The following is a 21,622-nucleotide window of genomic DNA, read 5'->3' on the forward strand; positions in this document are numbered from 1 at the left end:
GTCAGGCAGCTCTGTACAGCCAGGACCAGTATCTTGACAGAGAGCGTCCGAATCGGATAACAAACCAGGCGAGCATCCGTTGCACTCTCGCAATCCCGACTCATCGCATGTACCCTCCGACAAAGAGAAAACCCTTACTGTTGAACAAGTCTTTTGTGTTGCCCTTGGTTCTTTCAAAAGGTGAGGAATCCCGAGCCAGCGCTTGTTGGTGGACACATCACACTACTCACACTGCCAGAGTTGCTTGGTCACTTGTACGGACGGCGGAACCGCGGCCCTCCGCAGCCGCAATCACCGAGAGCTTTATGAAGCACTTGTCCTTTCCTTTTTTTTTTTCTCTTAACCTTGCGGTTGGAGGAGAACATGGCGGGCCCCATATGGACCTTAGCGGCGCTCGCGTCTACTTACTGCACCTGCACCGGCTGGCAGTTCAGGCCATACAGGCATGCCATCGGTCCAAAGTGGTGAGCGTACCATGGCCCGGGCTCTTCTTTCCATATGTTGTAAGTAAGGCAATGTAGAGACACATGAGTCGAGTCCGAGCACGTGCGAGTATGGGCACACATAAAGCATGGTACCTAGCGAGACCACCCTCTGGAGGAGTCTATATATCTAAAGCGACTGCTGCAATCGCTAGCTATACCCTTCATTGATGGACGCTTCTGACCACTTTGTACCACTATGAAGTTCGAAAACCCACTGTTGTAGAAGAAGTAATACGAAGGAGCCCCCAACCCCTATAATGGTTAACTTGTAATAAAGAAACAACTGTACGGAGATGGTCTCTTTGTAGAAGGCGTTCTTGCTACATCAATTATGCCTTTTCCACCGGCAAGTCCGCTTTTGAGGGGAGTTTTCCTTTTCTGGCAATGTCTCTATCCTACATTAGGATTTGGTTGTTATCTTGCCCATGAATCGATTGTCAATTTATTTCAGGGATTCTCGCTCACCCGGACTGATTGACTTCGAGTAAATGTCAAAGAATACCAGTTCCTAGTCATGATGGCGGTAATGTGAAGTCGTATTCTCAGACGATGCGTGACCTCTCACCAAGGACTCGGAAAAAGTTGAGAGATGAGAGGAATTCGAAAATGGGGTTGGCGTAAGTGGACGAAAGGTTGAAGCATGCAAACTGTCCAACACGCCGTGACGCGTAAGGATCCCAGTTCCGAGCGAAGAAGAATAGTTTCGGCGTGCCCATGCATGGATAAATATCAAGCAAAAACCACTTCGACATGGAACACATAATCATCATCGTTGGCATGCTATCGGGGCGAGAGTGTGGTCTGTTGGCACCTGGCAATTGCCCAGAATAGGGAGGTGCCAAAAAAGTTTGGTCTCAAGGCCGAGTGAACGATTGCCACAAACATGGACGACCTTTTACTGGGAGTCGGAGGAATCTTAGATACCTCTATGCCATACCATGGATACGAACTTACGAAGCGCTTCTGAAGTCTGAAAGAGGCACTCTATCACAAATCAGAGCGCACAGCTAGGTATGAAATATCTACGTGTGAAGTGCTTGAATTCCACAGAAATAACCACGCTGTGTGTTGCCACGCGACTAGGCGCGTGACCAGGCTGAGCCTTGTGGCCATCATCTCACTATACCATAGTGACAGGAGGGCTTAGCCATCTTCAGGAAGCCGAAAAGAGAAAAGGGTTATCAGTGTTCGGAAGCGTGATTGGGCTAGCCGCCGCCAATCCGAACTGCAATGCTGTTGCTGAAAGCAAACAAAGTATGGTTCGGTTGAGTGGGTGATACCCACACAACCGATCATCCACTCCCTTTAAGCTAAACCTCGCACCTCTGGCACCTCGGGCACGGCTGTCATTCAATTCTCGAGCCATATTTGATCGCAAGTCCCACCCCTCAGTTGTCGTCCTGCTTCGAAACGTGAGGCATAGGCTACAGTGGTGTAAAACATGATGTGGTTGAAAGCACGTCGATGTGTCTATTTTACAGGAGCTTTGGGCCTCCAATTTGTCACTCAAACCATCCACCCCTAGAAGGGTAATGGCAAACTCGAACCAGCTTCAATTAACTAGAGAATATAGACTAAACGAGGGTTCATGTAGTGGTCAAGGAAGAAACCTAGTTGTTCTTGATGTTCCGAAGTTTCAAATGAAGTTCCGTCCCGTCCATGGTAAGGACATATCTGGAAAGTTGTTCCGCAGCAGTTGAGAAACACCGTCCTCATGTGACAGTAGATGACGCAGCGGCCTCAAAACTTTCGCCGTTCAAGATTGCTTCTTGACTGGAGCGACTCGCGGACGTCGCGCTGCCTCAGGGGCATGTAATGAGAAGAGAGATTGAGAAGAAGGGGAAAAAGAAGGAAAACATAATAAAAGAAACAAAGAAGGCGAACAAAAGAAGAAGAGACTAATGGAGGAGCGACGGAAGTGACGAGAATAAGCAATACACAGTGGACCCATATCGGGTGACCGTCTGCCATCCCATCTGGCAGGGGGGAGCCGGGGGAGGGGTAGGCGTTAGTGTCAGCGGGTGACCGGGATTACTGTTATCGCGGGGGGCAGTGATTCGATACGGGGTTTAGCCGAGCAATCCCGAGTCGGGTCTGTCTGAGACCGCGTCTGACCGCGGAAAGTCGAGGGTACAAAGGGGGACATTACAGTGAGTGCCCAGGGGGGGGAGAGGGAGAGATATAGAGAGAGAGAAGGGTAGGAGAGGAAAGGAAGGAGTGGTCAGACTCGCACGCAGACAAAGGAGTCTTGTTATTTTTTCTTTTCTCCTCCCCCCCTTTCGATATTTTCTTGCTCAACTTGCTTCTTCACGCGACACCAGACACGAAAACACGGCCTCTGTGTCCCTCTCCCCCAGACAAGGCGCGACTGGCCCCCCCCGAGAGCCCTCGACCCTCGTATCCACTACCCCGAATGCTACACCCCTGATCCACCCCGAGAAAGTGGGTCGGCCACCGGGAAACCGCGCGAAAGAGAAAAAAAAAACGAAAATTTGACCTCCGCCCTCATTCTCTCTCTCAATCCTCTCCAACACTTCAACACTTTTATCTCATCTCGACATCGCCCTCTACCTCTCCCCTCAACTCAACTCAGTCGCGCCCACTCCCTTTGCTTTCAGCGATAGCCGCTCTGTCCCGCTTCATCTTGGTCACCCAACCATCAAACCCCCCTCACATAACCACTCACCTCGGCTCAGCTCTGCTCTGCACTGCCCAGCATGCCTCGCCGCGCCGCCCTGGAGCCCAAGCCCCGCAAGCCGCAGTACTCCCCCGAGAAGCGCGCCCGCATCGCCGTCCTCTCGGAGCTCGGCATGTCCCTAAAGGAGATCTCGCTCAAGGAGGAGGTCCCTGTCTCCTCCATCAAAGGCATCGTCACGCGCTACCGCCTACAGCAGGCCGGCCGCGACCGCCCCCGCCCGGGCCGCCCCCGTATCCTGTCCGACAGGGACGTCAAGACCCTGCTGCGCGTCCTCGAGGAGAAGCCCGCCGTCTCTTACGCCGAGCTCAAGCGCGAGGCCGGCGTCACCTGTGCCACAAAGACCCTCGTGCGCTACCTCCAGCTCGAGGGTATCAAGCCCAACAAGCCTCCCCCGGGCGACTCCGAGGAGGAGGCCTCGCGCATGCGCGTCTTGGCCGATGACGCTGAGAATGACGAGAAGTGAATGAGATACATCTTCTCCAGTCCCCCTTCCAACCCGCGCGCGGGGAGGAGGGGGAACTTAAGCACGTCGGGTCCGGCACGAGTTAGTCGTTCGCGGGCTCGCAAACACGTATATTGTTGCGTCTTTACATGTCAGATTGTTTGTAAGGCTTTCTTTCCAGGGCTGGGTGGAACTAGGACGATGAGCTAACAGGAAGAGGCAGAATACCCAAGTCAAAAGACTCCACTTCACATTGTGAGGATTCGCGACAGGCGAGTTGGCTGGACCGGTGGCAGAGTCATCAAGGTTTTTCGTCGGGTGGAAGGGAGGGAGGCCAGGAACGTCACCATGTCGACCATCGCAGTCGCAGTTCGCAACCGGTGGGGTATCTATCTGGGCACCCTCCCCCCACCAGCTTCGCATTGAGATGTTGTAGTACAGGTGGAAGGGGCGCGAAAGGCGTTTGCCGTCGCGATGCTGCGCATGCAACATCTGGCGTCGAGAAAGCTGCATCGTCAGGCATTCTACGTATACATAGCCTTACAGCAAAGGCGTATCTCATCGCATTAGCGCGCCGAGGGACACGGTCGGCATGGACGAGGGGAAGCAAGAAGGAGTGCGGGTTTCTAGCTTTCGACAGATAGGAATGAAGCCAGTTGTTCGTCTCCCGCAGGAGGAGGTCCGATGAACGATGTGGAGCGAGGCCTTGGCGTCCTCGAGATCTCGAAGCTCAAGAGGCCAGCAGCAAGCCCGGCGAAACAAATTCCGAAGCTGGGGTTTTGATACTTGGTCTACTTACCTTCGTTCAACACTCTATCGACATGCCTCAGATACGCTGCATCTCTAAACTCTCCGACAACCTCGCTCTGGCCCTTGACCTCGCCGTCGCCCTCGGGCTTGGCCAGGGCCAGGAGCCCCTCCTTTTCCGCTCTCATCCCCCACGCCTCCCAGCTGATGTCCAGCATCCGCCGGTCGACGAACACCAGCCTCCCACCCTCCCGCACGGCCCCGCGAAACGCCTTGACCCAGTTCACCCCGCCGTCGACCTCCGTCTCATCGGCCTCCCAGTCGCAAGCCCGCCAGCCTGCAGGCCTCGCGTACCTCGCGCCGCTCCGCAAGCCCGCGACCACGAGGCACCTGAGCTGAAGACAGCCCATCCCCGCCGCTCCGAGCCGGATGCCGTCTTCGCCGCCTCGGTCTCGCCCGTAGGCGCGCAGGTCGATGAACAGCGTCTCGAGCTGCGTCATGGCGGCCCAGTCGACCGCGAGCAGCTCCGGCCCTCGTTCAACAAAGATCCTCATCTCGAGCCTGTACTTTGTGAGCGCGTTCCGCCGCAGGCGGAGCTGTTGCCATGGGTCCCTCGGAACGCCATTGAGCATCATATGCCGCAGCAGCACCGCCCCTTCTGCCGGCGTTGGTCCTCCGGTATCCAGACCGTCATCGTATCTCGTCCCGCGAGCCGTTCCGTCGCACTCACGGAACACCAACGCCCCGCCGGCCATGCACCTACCTATCTCATCGTCCGGGCCCTTCGGCCAGAGCTGCTCGAAAGTCCGGAGACGGCGCTGCTCGAGGTCCTGCAGGGCCCACTCCATCGCCGCAGGAAGCCTCCGTTTGAATTCCCTCACCAGCGCGCCCGAGTTGGCTTGCTCCATCAACGGGAGCGGTATGTGGTCGCTGTCGTCGTGCCTCACCCGGGTCTCGAACCTACCTCTCGCGCCGGCCGCGCCTTTGATGTAGACGTCGATCCGCTGCAGGTCGTAGATGGCGTTTACGGAGCTCGCGGCGTGCGAGCAGACGCCCCAGTCCGGGACGAAGAGGGACAGGGCGCAGGGGCTGTTTACCGTGAGGACCTCGGAGAAGATCTGGACTTGGAGTTCGGCGGGGAGGAAGGCGAGCCGATCTAGGATCGACGAGCCCGGCGGGAGTGATGGCTGGCGGCTCATGGCTGAGAGAGCAAGTCACGAGGCCTATAGATGTGTTGTAGGATTCCGCTCTGGTGGCTACTTGCCATTCCAAAGCGAGGTTAGAGAAGAAGCGGTGTCTCGAGTGGTGTATCCAACGAGCGGTGCCCATCTTTAATAGAGCTCAGGTAAGCTTCGACAGCGGCCCGTGAGGTAATCTGGCTCTTTGTTCGGCGATCCTCAGCAAGAGCCCTGACCCGGATCGTGGTCATGAACAATGACATTGAAACCCGGCCCCCTGACTCTGAAGGCCTCGAACATTGCAGAAGGTCTCAGAGTAGGCGACTGGTCAATTCAGGTGAAAACGGCTTTAATTGTCAGAACCGACAACCCGAGATCGGTCTCGCGGGAGCGCCCCGGGTGATTAATAGAAAGTGAGATGCTATGGACCTCTTGCTAGGGAAGTGCCGGAAGAGTGCCAGGGGTAAGTTTGTGCTTGAGGACAGTTACGTCTGGTGCTTGACGCCGTCCTGCGTCTTCTCAAACGCCACATACCTGACATATCTGAAGATCGACAACCGGGTAGGGCAAGACAGCGATGTTGTGTAAACAAACGCATCCGGATACGTCGTTTTGACACCAGAAACGCTAAAGAATGTCACGGAACAAATATCATAAAGAGAACATTGAAATCTGTAAACAGTCTGGATGAAGCAAGTACACTTATTTCCATCCAGTGCCGTGTGCATCTATGTCCCCGTTTACTAAGGCCTGCGCCGCCTGACCAGACAACACGGTGATGGAGGGACGAGCCGAGCATTGAGAGAGAAATCGGACTCGATGTCATACATTCTTCAAAGATGTTATGCATCCGAGTTCCTTGACCGAACGATGATCCTTAACCTTACTCAAGCGTAACGATTATAGTTGCGGGGAGCACAATACAGCCTCAGGAACGATCGTTCTTTTCTGTAAAACAACGCCAGTCAATGTGCCACTCAAACCAGTCACATCTTATCTCATCCGCCGTCCAGAGCCCCGACATCACTCCTCGGATTCCACAATCTCAAACCCGTCCTCCTCGTTCACGACGTTTTTCTTGGGATACCCCTTCTCGACCCGGACATACTCCGACTCCGACTCCGATTCTGGCTCCGATTCAGCATCCCGCCCCTTGACAAGACCTACCGTTTGAAATCAGTCATACTACACAATCACTCAATCGTGAACCGTTCCTTTCTCGTCACCGAAGACCTCCGCACCGCCGCCGACTTACCTTGCTCCGCACCACCGCCGCCCACAACAGCCCCGCTGGGAGTGACGCCATCAGGTTGGGTGATCTGAGTCTCCAGAGCATCCAGCTCAAAAAGATGGCAGCCCGGCTCACCAAGCCCCTGCAGCTTTTCCACGTCATAGGGCGGCTCCAACTCCTTTTCTTCGTCTTCATCCCATCCCTCAGCACCCTGATACTCACCCTCGTTCCCCCAACCACCCCCAGCAATCCCGTAGAATCTGGCCTCCTCGAACGAGTCACCGCCAACCCCCGGGTACGCACTCGCGTTGCCATCACTGCGGGACCACGGCACTTCGTCTTCGCCCTCGTTCTCTGCCCACGTGGATATGTCTCTGTTTGCATTCCCGGGCATGCCGAGGTTCAGACACTCCCACCACGCTGTTCCCCCCTTCTGAAGTCTCGCTTCGCAGAATCGCGCCTCCTTCAAGAGCCCCAGGTCGATCAAAAAGTCGACAACATCGTACTCTGCGCCCTCTTCCTCCTGGGCCCACGCCAGCAGCCGAATCACACACATGAACTCGGCCGACGCCGCGTCCCGGCTCCACTCGAGCAGCCGGCAGCAGATCCGCGCCCACGTCGCGATCCACTCCATGTCGAGGGAGCCCGCCGCCTCGCGAAACTCGATAGTGTTCATTGGGTTCGAGCGCCAGTCTGTGTTGTCTTCGAATGTGCCGTCCTCTCTCCTCGGTCCTTGGGCATTGACGTTGCGGAGACTATACGCATCGAACTTGTAGTTGATGTTCTTAGGACACCACGGGTGCTTCATGAGCTCTCCGATCTGGGCGACTGTAAGGTCGGCTCCGAGGAGGTCTCGAACGCCAGACATCACATCCCACCGGGCCGGCGGAAACCTGTCGCTGGGCACTTCGACAGCCCCTCCGCAAATCATACGATGTGCGTCCCAAAAGCTCGTGTCCTCACGAATGTCCTTTCGCATCGTGCCGGGAACGCGGGGGTAGCGGCGTGCGATTGGTGGAGGGCGGGGCCGGGGAGGGGCCAAGGTGCCGGAGGTGGGCTTGCCATAGTTCCTCGGCATCGGCACTGGGGCTTGGTAAGTGAACTGGGGAGATCCGATTTGTTCGTCATTATCCCCGGTGCTACGCTTGGTTTCTTTGGCTTCAGGTACGTCTTGTTGATGCTGCCATGGCTCTGTCTGAAGCAGCGCGATGTCATCTTCCTCATCCAAGCCCATCTCGCGCGACATGGCTTCCGAGCTCACGTCTACTTCCATTAGCTCACCAAGACGACGATCTCTCCCAAGAACTTTGGCCTTTTTGAACTCTGCTGGAGCCATGTCGGCCGTCTGTTTCATGTATATCTGCCTGTGTCCGTCTTCGGCGCCGGTATTGCCACCCTGCACAGTGAGCTTGTCAACCATGACGTGTGCGGGGCCATGGCCCTTCCCGAGATCGTTGATCTCATTCACTCGAGCGGATTGGCTGTATGCGGCAGCAGAACGCCAAGGGGCGTGAAGTCTACTGATGACGGGGTCAGCTGCCCACAACAGCGCGGCGAACTGCCGCAAAGTCCTTGCATCGATCCTCTGTGTCGGTCCAGGACCAACATGGACGTGAAAACCGCAGCTGGGGTTCACTCGGCACCGGAAGCTGGTTGTGATTACACTTACAGCGAGTCGAATCATGTCGTAGGACAGTTTCATGTCGTACATGGCTGGGGAGTTCAACTCGACCCGCTGCCAGCGGTATCCGTCGACGTGATCCGAGTGGAGAGAGACATCGTCCACAACCCGGAATGCTGACATGATATCTTCACCATGGATGGCTTGGGCTGAACCGGGCTTACCATACTTCCCTCTGCCACCCTTCACAGGCAGCCCTGAGTCGGCCAGAGCACGTTCGATGCAATCGTGGATGTACCCCATCCTCGGCTCGTATTTCCTCTCCAAAACGCTGCCCTTGCTGAACGCCTCAGTTTCTTCCCAGTTCACTGGAACGGTAATCAGCGGCTGCAGTTCGTCTTTGATGTCCGCATCAGGGTCGGGTTCTCCTTCCAGGACGAAGGCGACGAAGAACTCGAGCTCGACACCGAGAGACACACGCGGTGGCATGGTAGGTTTCTTGAGACTCATGGCGATCTTGGCGAGAATTGGGTTCGATGGCGTTTTCCGGATTGAGTGATGTGGTTTTTAATGTTCTGCAATCAGTCAACAATGCGGCGTTGAGTAGTCAATGTACTTGCTGAATTGTATGCCGGGGATTCAAGATGCTATTATGGCTGTGGTCGAAGGCAACCCTAAGTACTTCTCCGATTGTCAACGCGTACAGGCAACAGGTTCCGAGCCAGTAGAAGACAATCGGTACTGTCCATCCTCAACTTGGCTGTATGTCTTGAAGAACGGGAAGAGAGTGCAGCAAAAGCGCTACTACAACTCTTCTTTGACGGTTTTCTTTTGCTGTTTGTGGTGACAAAGACAGTTGTTAGTGAAGGGAAATACCAGCTGAGGGTAGCCCCATACCAATGAGAAAACACCAGAGGCTGTCTCGGACCTTTGTTGAACCAACAATGTCGACACATGGATCCAAGACCCAAAAAGCAGACGGACAAGGGCCGGGGGGAGGGATTAATTCATTTCTTTGAAGTCGTCATGACTGTCAATCATGCCTAAAACGCAAAAAGCAGGGCAAAAAGCAACATGGGGTAACATGACCCCATTACCTCGTGTAACGCACCGACTCCTCCTCCTCCAACTTCAAAATGCCATACAGATTGGGAATATCCATCGTCTCCATCGCATAATTCCACGTATTCCTCGTCAAAAAAAAATTAGGGCCGCGCGGTAGGCACGCGGGATCGGTTAGTAGGGAATGTGAATACAGAGAAGTGAAAGACCACCTCGAGTCTGCAGTTGTTGTCATGTCGCCGCAATCGAAGCCATCACAACTCTGGGTGGTCGTAGTCTATGGCGTCTGACATCTAGAGCATGTAGGCGAAAAGACCAATAGCAGCAACGGCAGCAGCGTTGCCGTAGCGGGCAGGGTTGGCAGTCGGGGCAGCCCAAGCAGAAGAGCTGGAGCTGCTGGGAGCGGTGGTGGCCGCCGCATCGGCACTGCCGGTTCCAGTGGGAGTGTTGGTAGCCGAGGCTGAAGCCGAGGTGGTAGTACCGGAGGCTTCGTCAGCCTGGGCGTTGACGGTACCGCACTGAGACCTAATGCTTTCGGTGCAGTTGGTCTGGCCGGCCCTGTCGCCAACATTGGCGGCGATACAATCCTCAAAGGCCTTGTTGCAGATGAAAGTGGGCATGGTCTGCTCGTAGTACTCAAGGCCAGGTGCGGAGCCGTTCGGGCAGATGCAAGAGTACTCCAGGGTCGTCTGTTGGATGGAGTTAGCACGGCAACAAAAGTGAGTGTTTTCTGGGAGGGGGGTTGCAGGGTGTGATGTAGACCACGAAGAACCATGTCAGACATGTTCATCGGTGCGGTGGCGTCTGGAAGAGAAGAAAAAAAAAAAAGAGGGCGCCTTACCGAGTCGCAGTCGTTGGTCGTGGGGTTGGGCTGGCAAAGAACCTTGCAAGTGTTGCGCTCGGCGACACACCAGTTGGCTACGAGGAATTGTTAGTTAGTCTGGGCGTACGCGCGAAGACTCGGCGAACGACAAGGTCGAGAGCGCTGATGAAGACCATAAGGAGCGATTGACTCACCTTTCTGGTTGATCGTGACAGTGCCCACATTAATATCGGCAGCGGTGTAGATCTTGCGCTGAGCAGAGACTGTAGTAATGGCCGAGAGGGCCAGGACGGCGAAGGAAGTACGCATGTTGGCGAGTGGTGATGGGGTGCAGAAATAGTCGGATGTGCGGCGGTGTTGTTGTTTTTGTGGTTTGTGATGAATGGACGGAGGGATTGTCTGACGATCAATCAAGCAATATTTGGGTTCCGAGGTATCGTAGACGGCAGCGTGAAGATGTTGTGCCGGATCTGCTTCTTGGTGATGTTTGACTGACGGAGAGCGGGAAAAAAGTAGAAGAGAGGTCACAACAGACGGACGACGCGGGCAACGATGTGGTTTTATTATGAGGCAAGCATGCAGCAACGGCAACAGGCAGGTGTGGTTCCCACGTCTCTGTCTCCGGCCGCACTTGCCTCGAATGCGGTAAGCGCAATGGGGGGGAGGAGAGACGCGGAAGCAGAAAAAAAGAAGAAAAAAGAGGAAGAGAGAGAGAGAGAGAGAGCGAGCATTTGCAAGGGTGGCTAGTGGAACAACAGAAACCGCACCTTCCCTCTTGTGAACATCAGAAAGACAGGCAAGGCATGGTTTGATTGCGGTACCTGCCCGGCCGGCCGCGGTGTTTTTCTCCCTTCCCACGATGCCCGCTGTCCAATGTGTGAGAGGCAGTTGCAGTTTGCCGGTCTTGGCTCTTTCCCACACAAACAAGGTGTGTGTACTTGTATCCGTACGGATACACTACCTAGCTAGGTGTGATAGGTACTTCCATTGTAAGTCCGCAAATGTGGCTGGGATCCACACATCTTGTCGGGGCAGAGAGTGGGGGTGAGGGGAGGGGAGGGGAAACGGCCAGGAAGGTGCTCTCCCTGGCGTCGTATTGGCGTAACTTCTATCTCCGTTGAGAGAGAAGCAGTGGCCGTCGATTGTCGAATGCCTCCACGGTGAGAGACGCTCTCAGTAACCCGACACCGAGGCGGCAGCTGCCCCGCACAGACAGTCGACGATTTTCTGTTATCGGCAGGGGCGGGTTGTCAACCGACCGACCAGGGAGGTACGTACTTGTTATCCTTGCACACTGCTCAAGTGCATCCTCCCATCCCTATCCCATCCCAAGCTTCCCAAGCATCCCAAGCAAAGCCAAGGCAGTGCCTTCCCATGCGTTCGACGTGGTTACGATTCCGGCCTTAATTCTGCTCTTATCTCTCACGTTCTCACACACATCACACATCACACATCCATTGCAATCGATGTCACGGCGGTGTCGGTTGTTATGAGAAAACCGGACTCGACTCTGCGGTCACTGGTGGGTGCCCCCGGTTGATGAGCGGGTATCAGCCGCCCTAGTAATCACACCTAGCCCTGGTCGCTTCAGACTTTGAAGACTGAAACTTTCGTCGGACCCTCGTGATGGCCTCATCCGCGTCGTCGCATCTTTTCCGCCTTCTTCCATAATTACTCCAGACACGACCCGGCAGTCCAAGCTGGAAATCCCCCTTCCCCGTCCCCCCTTTTCCCCCCCTTGTTTCTTTCTTTCTTTCATTCTTTCTTTGCTACTCTCAACAGAATAGATTCCTAACCAAGTCAACCCTTCTTCTACTTTCGTCCTTTGCCAGAAAACGCTAATGCGAACGAACGGATGCTGCTAATTGCGACGACATGGGATGGCAGCGATGACATGCCCGGCGTATATTATACAGCCTATTACCACAGCGCGCGGTGCCATTGCCGTCGCATTCCTCGCGGTTTCTGTCTCATACGTGAAAGTCGCGTTCCCGGCGTGTCCTCTTATTTCCTAGGCCCGCGCTCTCATCTCAGGGCCAACGTGAACGTTACCCTGCAAAGCCCCACCTTTCTGCAATTCATTCTTTCTGGCTCCTCAAGTTCCTGCGCTACTCGGCCCACAGAGAGGACACCAGCCGAATGTAGACTAGCGCGCTGTGCTCACCAGCCACAGATATGCGACTTGCAGTAAGTCTGCATTGTACCCAGACGGGTAGGTACCTGCAGATTGTATGGAGACATGGGTATCTATCGCCAATCAATTGGACGCAATCCGTTTCGCTCCGGCTCTCCGTTGTCAATTGATTGGCATTTTGGCTACTGCATCTTGTCAGATTCAATGGTTTCCCGGCGCATCTAACGAGCAGCGACCAATTCCACGGCATCCTCTCCGCAATCTTTGTTCCGGTGCTTGCGATCAGGCGGCCGTCACCGTCAATACCAGCCTCCCCCACCACCAGTCCTCCATATCCAGTCCACCGCCATCACCACCACCTCTTCCCCCTCGGATGCTTTGGCAGGGCGCCTGCCATTTGCGTCCGCCAATGTCTCATCTTCCGAATCGAACCTCATCATGTCGCGTCGCCTTCTTCTTGGCGTCGTCTTGCTGCCGTATCTTTCACTGATTTTCCGTCATTTTCTTGTGCGATGGCCTGTTTCTGGTCACGAGTCCCCTTTTGCACTCAGAGCGGTTTGCACCAGCGCAGATGGACCCAGCAATCGATCATCGCACGGCACACATGTCATATAAGCCATGGGCGGCCCCAATAGCCCGATGTCTCATGGCACTCTGTCCAACTCGGCTCCAGTCTAATACCCTGTCCCGCTGGCCTTACAAATACATATCCGCCTTATCGTGGAGCAAGCCCGGCGCGAGCGGAGGTTAATGCCCAAAGCCCCAGCGCCTTCGGACGCCAACTAGCAATTGCGGCGCAAGGAGGCCGCCCTGCAAAAGTAATGGGTCCTTACCAGGAAAGAGAGTCTCCTGATTCGGCAACGCCGTTCAGTCCAAGCACCTGTCGTACCGTACCCGACTGTAAACTAGATGCTTGCCACGTTCTTTAGCGCAGAGCTAGCCACAACTTGCAAGCTTACTGCCCAATCATGTTGGTCAATTCCGTGTCCGGTCATCGTCATCGAAAGCTGCTCGCCTTCCGGGCCTTCGAAATACTAGTCTGAAAAGGGACTTACCCAGCCTGGGTTCTCGCCGCAACGGTGGTCTCTGGCCTTTCTCTGTGCCAAAGTGGCCGTTTAGCAACCAAGCAACTCTTTGTCCTGGCCCCATCGGCTCCTTCCAACGTCAATCCAGACGTTGAACACCTATCAGTCGCAAGTCATTGCCAAGTCGCCCCGGAGTTCCCATCCGTTACCACCATCATGATCGACTATCCACCGCGTCTGTTCGGCGACACGTATTTCTCCGCGCCCTTCGGCTGCATTCATCGTATGAATCCCTCCCCCCCTCACCAACCACCCCGAGATACACGTGTGCATTTTCCCGCAGTTCCTCCAGATACGGTTACTGTTCGCAATATTTGTGTAGAGCGAATTACCGATACGACGATTCTTTTTTTTCCCTGGCCCCCCGCCACCAAGCTTACGAACGCACCAGCTAGCATTTTGCCGCCGCCGCCGTTGATTGGGACAGGTCCTGGTGTATGGCTGGGTCGGTGGGCTTTCTCATCGAGATCTGTCGTCCTGGTAAGTCAACGTACCAAGGCGGCGTTCCTGCCGCGTCCGAGAGCATAGTACTGTTCTGTTCGCCTGCGTATGCCCTAAACTCGTTGTGATGGGGATTCTGGAGAATTCCATTGCCAAACTGCCTTGGAATAAGAAAGGATCTTCGGCGCCATGCAGCCGCCCCAACGCTGCCAGCTTGGCACGCCCGCGGCTCTGGGGGACGGGACGGGACGGGGATCTAGGTTCTGCAACTCCGTGCTCGCACCGTAACGTCGTCCATCGTGACAACAACACACAGTTTCATTTAGGGGGTAGATGCGGAGGGGAAACATTGAGAGTATCCACCGTATCACTTAGTAGAGAGGTGATCTGAATTGCGGCCCGCTTTATATTGTCTTCCTCTTCTCTATCGAGGCCAGCAGCAAGGCAGTGTGAAACACCAGCTTGATAGTCGCTGTAGCCGCTGACTTTATGCAATTTCAAAGCTCGCAAGACCATTTGGTCATCACCAGCAGCTGCCCAGCTGCTCGGTTCTGCTCTCTGAAGGCCCGGGCCTTTGAGTCCCTAAGCTCTTCTCGCAACAGGTTCTGCCCCGACCTCGAGCACGCCTTTCACCACGCCCTTCTCGCCGCTCAACTCCCCGCCACCGCTCCTCACCCATCGGTTCCACGCACCTAGCTGCATGCACAACCCTTCCATGGTTGTGCACTTGGCCTGGTATCCCAGCCCGCCGTCTTCTACCCGTCTACGCGCGTCGGAATCGTTGATTATGGCGTTGATAGACCCAGCTATGCTGGCCGGTTGCAACATGGACAAGGGCATTTGAGGTTCCGGCAAGACCTTTTGCAGCATTGGCACCCGCCAGATCAACAGGCAATACGCTTCTATGCAATGAGCCACCAACAGCAGGAGTAGCGGCGGCGGGTACTGCACATGGAAGGGCGTCACGCTGATAGAGTGTACGAGCGTATAAAAGTCCTGAAACACCGGGGGCGGGCCGCCGTCCGTGACCAAGAACGGCCGAGCAGCCACTCTGTGAGCGTGTGGTCCGAGAAGAGCTGCCTCGTATTGCAGATGCGCCAGGGCCACGTTGCCTCCATGCACCCAGTTCTGCATGAAGGGCGCGGTGAAGGTCGGGAAGCTGGCCATGCGCACCGTTGCGCCGACAAGGTAGTCGTCCTTGTGCCCGTAGATGGCATTTCCCGGTCTAATGGCCCCGGTGCGAAAGCCGCCTGCCTGCAAGGGATCCTGCGGGATGGTGTTCTCGCCGCAGACGAGACGCTCCGCCTCGGCTTTCGTCTTGGCGTAGTTGGCAAAGAACTCCTCGTGGGGCCGCAGCGGCTTCTGGAAGTCCACCTCGTCCAGGACCTGGAAGAAGTTTGTCGGCCACTGCTTCCAGAGGGCATTGAAAAAATTGACGGGCTTCAGCGCCACGCTGCAGGACGAGGTGAAGACGAGAACATCGGCGCCGGCGGTTTTGGCGGCGCTAACCACATGGGCAGTCCCGGACGTGTTGACGCGGGAGCAGCGGTCGTAGACCAACGGACTACGCTCCGAAGGGCGGATGACGGCGGCGGTATGGAACACGGTCAGGGGAAGATGGGCCACAGACTTGGGCCACGGTTTCGCGAATGCGGACAAGGTTGCCGGTTCCGAGGAGATATCGGCCTGGGCGAAATCGACCTCGGACACGGGGCCCTCACTCATGTCGTCTCGTCCAGGCTTGCGAAAGTCGATGATACGAATGGCTTCGGGAGGGTGGCCACGCGCTATGAGCTGAATGACAAGCTGCCCTCCAACCAGACCTATACGGCATCGAGGGTCAGCGGGGTGTGTGTGTTTGTGTGTGTGCCGCACGGCCACGAAGCAGGAGGTGCATACCGGAGCCGCCGACAACGATGTAACGTCTGTCCAGTTTGGGCGGCAAATATGGCGTCCAGTCGATGGGCTGCTTCTCCACTCGCTCAAAGGTACGCTTGACCTGCTCTGGCGTCCATCGATCCGGCGATATCTGCAGAGCCTCAGGGTGGGTGGTGGCCATGGCACGGTTGATCTTCCAAAGGTACGCCAGCAGGACCGTCACCAAGCCGAGGGCGATGCTGGTCGTCCATGATCCTACAACCATGTTGATCGACATCGTCCGCCGCGGCCTCGTGCGTTTGAAGATGCCCAAGATCGACTTACCCGCGTGGAATTCACACAATTCGACGCTGCTAACAAACGCGGGCGAAGGCTGGAAGTGCAGTTGGGGAAGAAGCTTGTTTTTCCATGACGCAGCAAGTCGAGGAGGGGAGAGAGGGGGGGGGGAGAGGGGCCGGAGACCTTTTATGTAGCGTCTGAGAGCTTGGATCAATCAACACCTGCAAGTTGCAGTTGAAATTCGAACCGATCAATGCGCTAGAGAACCTAATTTTATTTTTATTTGTTGGAGAACCTCACTCTGCACCCCTACCTCTCGTCAGTCTTTTGCGCTTCAGGCTCATCAGTCTCAATCTGAACTTACCAGCGGTGAGGCCATGACATCCGAGGGGAGGGGGGCAGAGGAGCTTTGCTTTGTTGGCCCCCACCGCCCAAATGTAACAGTCGATCTCGACCTGGGCTCCCGGGCGGGGATCTCTTATTCGTATTCTTACCGAGCGGCGCACTCAGTTCGCGAGCTACGAGCATGAATGAGGGCGGTGTCACCACAACATCTTGCCCATCGCCGTCATCGCCGTCATCGCCGTCATTGCCTACCTCAAGTAAGGTGGACGAGGACGACGAAGACGAAGGGGATGAAGAGAGGGGCAGGGCTCACAGGACTTGTCATGCGCTTTCGCCCTGTATGCTTTCGTCCCATGCGACCCGAAACCGGCACGCGTGTGTGTGATTGGCGTTGCTTGTGTAAAGAGCTCACAGCTCTCTCGGATCTCTTCCCCTTACTGATCGGGTATCTCAGAGCCGTACCTTGCGTAGGTAGGCAAGTAATCGTCATTTGCGAGTTTATACACATGATTGGCTGGGAGGCTTCTCTCCATCCATCCTCCCCCCTGGCAACCCTTCCCCGCATAACCGGATTCGTGCTACACGAGACGTGCAGCATGGAGGGAGGGGCCACTTTGTCAGAACCTTACTGCATCTAGTTCCCCCCCCCCCCCCCCCAAAGCGACTCGGATTTGGAGGCCGTTGTCGGAACTCGCGAGTGATAGATAACTTGGTTGAGCAGCCCTTGTTTCTGACCAGGTGATTTGCAAAGGGTTGCTAGACGAAGGCTGCATAAGTGTAATGAGGGCCATGGGACCTTCAGAGTAATATCAATATCTATTAAAAGTCTTCATCCCTTGTCTTTGAGGAAGGGCGGAAGAAGTTACAGCTGATATGTCTTTCTCTCCGAGCTATCTAGTTAGTCGAGTCATTCAATAGCGGTGTTAGCGCTCAAGCGGTGGAGTGAAGAAACATCATGTATAGCTACTCCAACATTTTATGAGAACATGTGCGAAAACGCCAGTGGTAAAATCGTGATTATCAAACAACTTTATCTATAAGGCTAAAAAAAACGGCAACAGCAAATGAAATAGTCTATAAACAAGTTCTGGAAGCAGAATTCTAACCGTTATCCTCTCTGATCAACACAGACAACCCATCTGATACCACGCATCGACTGCATCCACCTATGAGATATAGATTGCGCGGAACTGGGTGTTAACGTGCCAGCCAGTGCTGGCCAACGAAGGGTTCCCCTTGTTGTAGCAGGTCTTGGTGACGAAGTTGTACACTATCTTGGTACATCCATTTCTCGTCTGGCATAGAGCAATGCAGGCGGCATCACTGGCGACGCCGTACCAGATGTCTGTGGCTGGGTTGTTCGTGAAATCGCTGCTGGGACAGACCTGGTAGACAGTCTTGCCAGAGGTGACAGTGTAGGTGGGTGCCAGACAACTGTTGAGGGGGGTACCGTCCGCCACCTTGACCAGCGTCTGAAACCCCTGGTTGACGGCCCAGTTCGAAGCGGGAACGCTGGGGCTGCCCTTCAGATAGCATGTCTGGGTTGACAGTTTGAACACAGCCTTGGTGCAACCCGCCGTTGTCTCGCATTGGGAGACGCAGTCCCGGTTGGACTTGTAGCCGTAGTAGATCTGCGGGCTGGGGATTTGGAAGTCGGTATCGAGACAGACAGCATACAGGCCACCCTGGTAGCCAACGACATAGCTAACCGGGCTTGGGCAACTCGTCAGGGGCGATCCATTCGTTCCACCCGTGATGGCAGATGTAGTAGGCTTGACAGAAGATGTGGACAATGTGGTAGGCTTGTTGGTCGTGACAGTTGTGGTGGCGGTAACTGAGTTGGATGTGCTGATCGTCGTGATCGAGGTCGTTGCAATAGAAGCAACCGGGGAAGGAGTAGTCGCAGAACCGCCTTGGGGACAGTTGAAGTTGCCGATATCAGCAGAATATGTGTAAGAGTAGGCGTATTGGATCGTGTAAACGTCTGAGCCGGACGAGTATCCCGTGTTCGTCGCGTAGCTCTGGTCCCAAGTGCGCGAGTACAGAGCACAGATCTGCGCCTGGACAACACCGTTCTTCACGAGCAGGTAGCTGGTGAAAAAGCGGCATCGAAGGCCATTGAACGGGTTCGTCTCTTGCCTCTGTGCAGCGCAGTCATCGGCGCATAGGGAAGGATCGTACGCTTGGTTAGTGTGAGACTTGTATGTAATGTAGCTGTTGCAGCTGGTCGGGGCGTTGATGGTGGCCGCGTTGGTGAAAGATGAGTTGTAGCCGGAAATGCTGTAGATAGGCGCCGAAAGCTGGTATCCGTTTGATCCAGCAATAACGACGTGAAAGTCCTTCCTCCACTGGCCACTGTTCGTGGCAGTGGACGGGCCGATTCCAACACCCCAGAAGCTACACTTGATGACAGTTGTGCTCGACGGGTTGGGGCAGGCCAGGCCGGGGTCTTGGCTCGGATCTCTTTCGAAGAAGATGTTGAAAGCTGTGCATCCGGAAATTTGGGCACAGTCGGCTGCGCATCGAGCAGTATCGTAGTTTGAATAAGTCTTGTAGCCTTGGTAGATCGAGGCCGAAGTGGCAGACTGCAGGTTCTGGAAGGTCTGATACCACCCAGGCGGAGTGGTGGCCTGTAGCGCGGCGTTGGACAAGTTGGAGTAAGCCAGGAATGCTTGGTCTGTATCGATGGAAGGAACAGGGCCGCTTCCTGGAGGCAGGGTGTCACAATCTCGAGCAAACAGCTTTCTGAGGGCCCGCTTCGAGGTCGCGGCCGAAATAGGAACAGTCTGGTTGCCGACACCGACTGGAACAGTCTGTAAGTCCGGGGCGGGAATCGTGGCCAGGTCAGACGGAGTCATCAACTGCGCTACACCAGATGCCACCAAGGAGGCCAGGACAATGAGTGTGTGCATGTTGGAAAGTTTCGAGACGAAAATATAAATGGAATGAGTGAAGTGGTTGATGTGATGAAGGAGTGTGAAGATTGTGAGCAACTAGACAGAGACAGCTGGACATCGGCAGAGTTATATAGCAACCCTTGGCCACAATTCAAGTCCAAGAGTCATTCCAAACCATTTCCTGAACCATGAGGAAACCCGAACCAGTGGCCGGCTTCCGGAACATCGGCAAGACTAAACGGGTTCGAAGGCCGAGAGAGAGGCGTATCTCGGCGTCACTAGGGACCAAAATTTCGAGCATAAACGCTTGAGCTTCGCCCGTCTGTCAACTATTCAAACTTACACCATTAGTCTGGGAGGACAAAGATAGAAATAACGTGTCATCCTGTAGTTCAACAGAATCACAAAGAACTTGTGTCTTTGTCTTGTGCAGAAAGAGGTGTACCGAGCAAACGGCGCAAACGACAAAAGAACGTCCTTGACTAGCATCGGTGGTTTTCTTTCGACGTGAGAAAACCACTAGTCTCCATTCTGGTAGTCCAACGGCGCCACAACTCGTGTTGGCCTCGGAATCGGTCTCTACTGTCACCGATTCCACTAACGTCAGGTGTAGCTTGACCTCTTGAAGACCTGAACTATTGGGTTTTGCATCACTGCTATCCATGCTGTTCCTGAGCCGAGCAGCCGGATACGATGAAATTCTCCAAGCCGCTGATTGCACCCGGGGCTTACATCGAATTATCACAGCGAAAACTCCAAGGCAAAGGATGCTCTGTAATCATTTGGATTGAACACCGTCTTCAGATGTCCTCTATGTTCGACATGCATTCAGGGCAACGAGTCACCGAGCTCAACTCCATTTCTAGCTTCTTGGCCCTCCAGCAGCTCTGAAGTGTTCAGTTTAGCAAAATCAGCAATGATTGTGACTGTTTTCCAGTGCTACATTGAAACCATTAAGGCTGAACGCTCAATACACTCCATGGATGACCCAGTAACCCTTGAACGACAGGAATGTACGTTTCCATACCCCCCATCTTTCTACATTGGATGTCTCCTTTAGTTGTTTTATTCTTTTTGTTTACGACATTTTTTCGGCTTTAACTGGGTTAAAACAAGACACTACGGCACGGATGAACATTGTTTGGCGCGAAATATTCCAAGGTTCGGCACGGCATGTCCCAGCCCGGAGTTTCTAGGCCGAAGCTTCTTTCCCATAGTGGTGGTTTAATTGACTCATGATTCTAGTTCTACCAGACTGTCTACGCCGAGACTTACGTGTACGTGACAGCTGTGACCTCGACCGAAACCAGCATTCTTCTACCACACCGACGCCTTCCCTCTCCAAAGGCGGTCTCGGTCGCCTGTGTTCGATCATGTTCTAGACAGCCGCTGGCTGGGGCAGGTATGGTTCCTTTCGATCTCTGTCTCACCATGGCTGGCGCCTGTTGCCCGTTTCTTTTCTGCTGAGCCCATTACAAAGGCGCAGAAAATTCGATGGTTGAGTATGACGAGATCGGACTTGCTTGTAAGATGACTTGTACGAAAACCGCCTTGAGCCGCGGAGCGGGGGGTCATGGGAGCTCAGATTATAAGTGAGAAATTACTGTTTAGACCCAAATTTCAGTGGTTTCGCATGAACAAGACGGTAACAGAGGGAGGCCTTTCTTTGGTTACTGTCGAAAAGGGGCCTGCTGTCGCTGTTAAAGACCCTCTGTCAGGTCGGGTCGATTCAAATCGTGAGGCGAGACAACCAACTATCCTCGCTCTCCGTCACCCTGTCGACGTCATTCCTCTGCAGAACCCAGAACGGTGGGCACAACCCAACTAGCTCGAAGAATACGACACAACTGTCTGAAGGGCCATAAAATAAAAAGGGTACAGCACTGAGGACGACATATTGTGACCCTTACATTGAGGGCAGAGTTCCGATGTCAATTATTATGGAAGGGGGGCAGAAGTTTTGTAGACGCGCCAGCGCCTCCGGTTGCTACCCGAGCAAACTGCATGGAAAGAATTCGAATAGCTTGGCTGAGCGGAGAATCCTTGACTGCGGATTCGGCTGCCCTCCTCCCCTGGTGCGGAAAGGTGACGCACTCCTGATTGTTGTATATCATAGCCTGAACGCAAGGAAGATAGGTGAAGAGCCCACATTGCTTTGCCTTGTTTCCCGACGGGAGATAGGAAAACTTTTCTAAGCTGCAGGCGTAAAACACATGTTGTTAGTACATCCTCCTGGCGACAGGCCTAGGTAGTGAGAGGTCCTTCCATCTCACCTC

General features: G+C 54.7%; 8 protein-coding genes across 8 annotated transcripts; 2 read left to right on the forward strand and 6 right to left on the reverse strand.

Moving 5' to 3' along the window:
* Positions 1-2,019: 2,019 nt before the first annotated feature.
* On the reverse strand, positions 2,020-2,615 carry CDEST_09868 (uncharacterized protein). Its single transcript, XM_062926026.1, has one exon. It carries the CDS (start codon positions 2,454-2,456, stop codon positions 2,226-2,228), a length of 231 nt encoding a protein of 76 aa, XP_062782077.1. The 5' UTR covers positions 2,457-2,615; the 3' UTR covers positions 2,020-2,225.
* A 332-nt stretch (positions 2,616-2,947) lies between these two features.
* Positions 2,948-3,854, forward strand: CDEST_09869 (Putative Homeobox-like domain superfamily, winged helix-like DNA-binding domain superfamily). The gene is made up of 2 exons (XM_062926027.1): positions 2,948-3,788; positions 3,849-3,854. Exon 1 carries the CDS (start codon positions 3,203-3,205, stop codon positions 3,644-3,646), a length of 444 nt encoding a protein of 147 aa, XP_062782078.1. The 5' UTR covers positions 2,948-3,202; the 3' UTR covers positions 3,647-3,788; positions 3,849-3,854.
* A 1-nt stretch (position 3,855) lies between these two features.
* On the reverse strand, positions 3,856-6,191 carry CDEST_09870 (uncharacterized protein). Its single transcript, XM_062926028.1, has one exon. It carries the CDS (start codon positions 5,569-5,571, stop codon positions 4,417-4,419), a length of 1,155 nt encoding a protein of 384 aa, XP_062782079.1. The 5' UTR covers positions 5,572-6,191; the 3' UTR covers positions 3,856-4,416.
* A 382-nt stretch (positions 6,192-6,573) lies between these two features.
* Positions 6,574-8,912, reverse strand: CDEST_09871 (uncharacterized protein; the record flags this gene model as incomplete). Its single annotated transcript, XM_062926029.1, has 3 exons — positions 6,574-6,713; positions 6,806-8,366; positions 8,451-8,912. 3 exons carry the CDS (start codon positions 8,910-8,912, stop codon positions 6,574-6,576), a joined length of 2,163 nt encoding a protein of 720 aa, XP_062782080.1.
* An 845-nt stretch (positions 8,913-9,757) lies between these two features.
* CDEST_09872 (uncharacterized protein) lies at positions 9,758-10,596 on the reverse strand (the record flags this gene model as incomplete). Its single annotated transcript, XM_062926030.1, has 3 exons — positions 9,758-10,153; positions 10,306-10,382; positions 10,482-10,596. 3 exons carry the CDS (start codon positions 10,594-10,596, stop codon positions 9,758-9,760), a joined length of 588 nt encoding a protein of 195 aa, XP_062782081.1.
* Positions 10,597-12,518: 1,922 nt separating this feature from the next.
* On the forward strand, positions 12,519-13,036 carry CDEST_09873 (uncharacterized protein; the record flags this gene model as incomplete). The annotated part of the gene is made up of 2 exons (XM_062926031.1): positions 12,519-12,719; positions 12,761-13,036. 2 exons carry the CDS (start codon positions 12,519-12,521, stop codon positions 13,034-13,036), a joined length of 477 nt encoding a protein of 158 aa, XP_062782082.1.
* A 1,125-nt stretch (positions 13,037-14,161) lies between these two features.
* On the reverse strand, positions 14,162-16,724 carry CDEST_09874 (Putative 3-beta hydroxysteroid dehydrogenase/isomerase, NAD(P)-binding domain superfamily). The gene is made up of 3 exons (XM_062926032.1): positions 16,469-16,724; positions 15,847-16,198; positions 14,162-15,770 (listed from the first exon to the last, which is right to left on the reverse strand). The coding sequence occupies exons 1-3, from the start codon at positions 16,481-16,483 to the stop codon at positions 14,530-14,532; spliced, it is 1,608 nt and encodes a 535-aa protein (XP_062782083.1). The 5' UTR covers positions 16,484-16,724; the 3' UTR covers positions 14,162-14,529.
* An 891-nt stretch (positions 16,725-17,615) lies between these two features.
* Positions 17,616-19,361, reverse strand: CDEST_09875 (Putative PAN/Apple domain-containing protein; the record flags this gene model as incomplete). The annotated part of the gene is made up of 1 exon (XM_062926033.1): positions 17,616-19,361. One exon carries the CDS (start codon positions 19,359-19,361, stop codon positions 17,616-17,618), a length of 1,746 nt encoding a protein of 581 aa, XP_062782084.1.
* Positions 19,362-21,622: the final 2,261 nt, after the last annotated feature.

This window comes from Colletotrichum destructivum, chromosome 6 (assembly GCF_034447905.1).
Source record: "Colletotrichum destructivum chromosome 6, complete sequence".
NCBI classification, from domain to species: Eukaryota; Fungi; Ascomycota; class Sordariomycetes; order Glomerellales; family Glomerellaceae; genus Colletotrichum; species Colletotrichum destructivum.

Coding starts and splice junctions, on each gene's coding strand:
- CDEST_09874 (XM_062926032.1), bottom strand. Junction 15,771..15,846: donor CATCGTTGTCGGCGGCTCCG/GTATGCACCTCC, acceptor GATGCCGTATAG/GTCTGGTTGGAGGGCAGCTT.
- CDEST_09869 (XM_062926027.1), top strand. CDS start 3,203: ATGCCTCGCCGCGCCGCCCTGGAGCCCAAGCCCCGCAAGCCGCAGTAC.
- CDEST_09868 (XM_062926026.1), bottom strand. CDS start 2,456: ATGGCAGACGGTCACCCGATATGGGTCCACTGTGTATTGCTTATTCTC.
- CDEST_09870 (XM_062926028.1), bottom strand. CDS start 5,571: ATGAGCCGCCAGCCATCACTCCCGCCGGGCTCGTCGATCCTAGATCGG.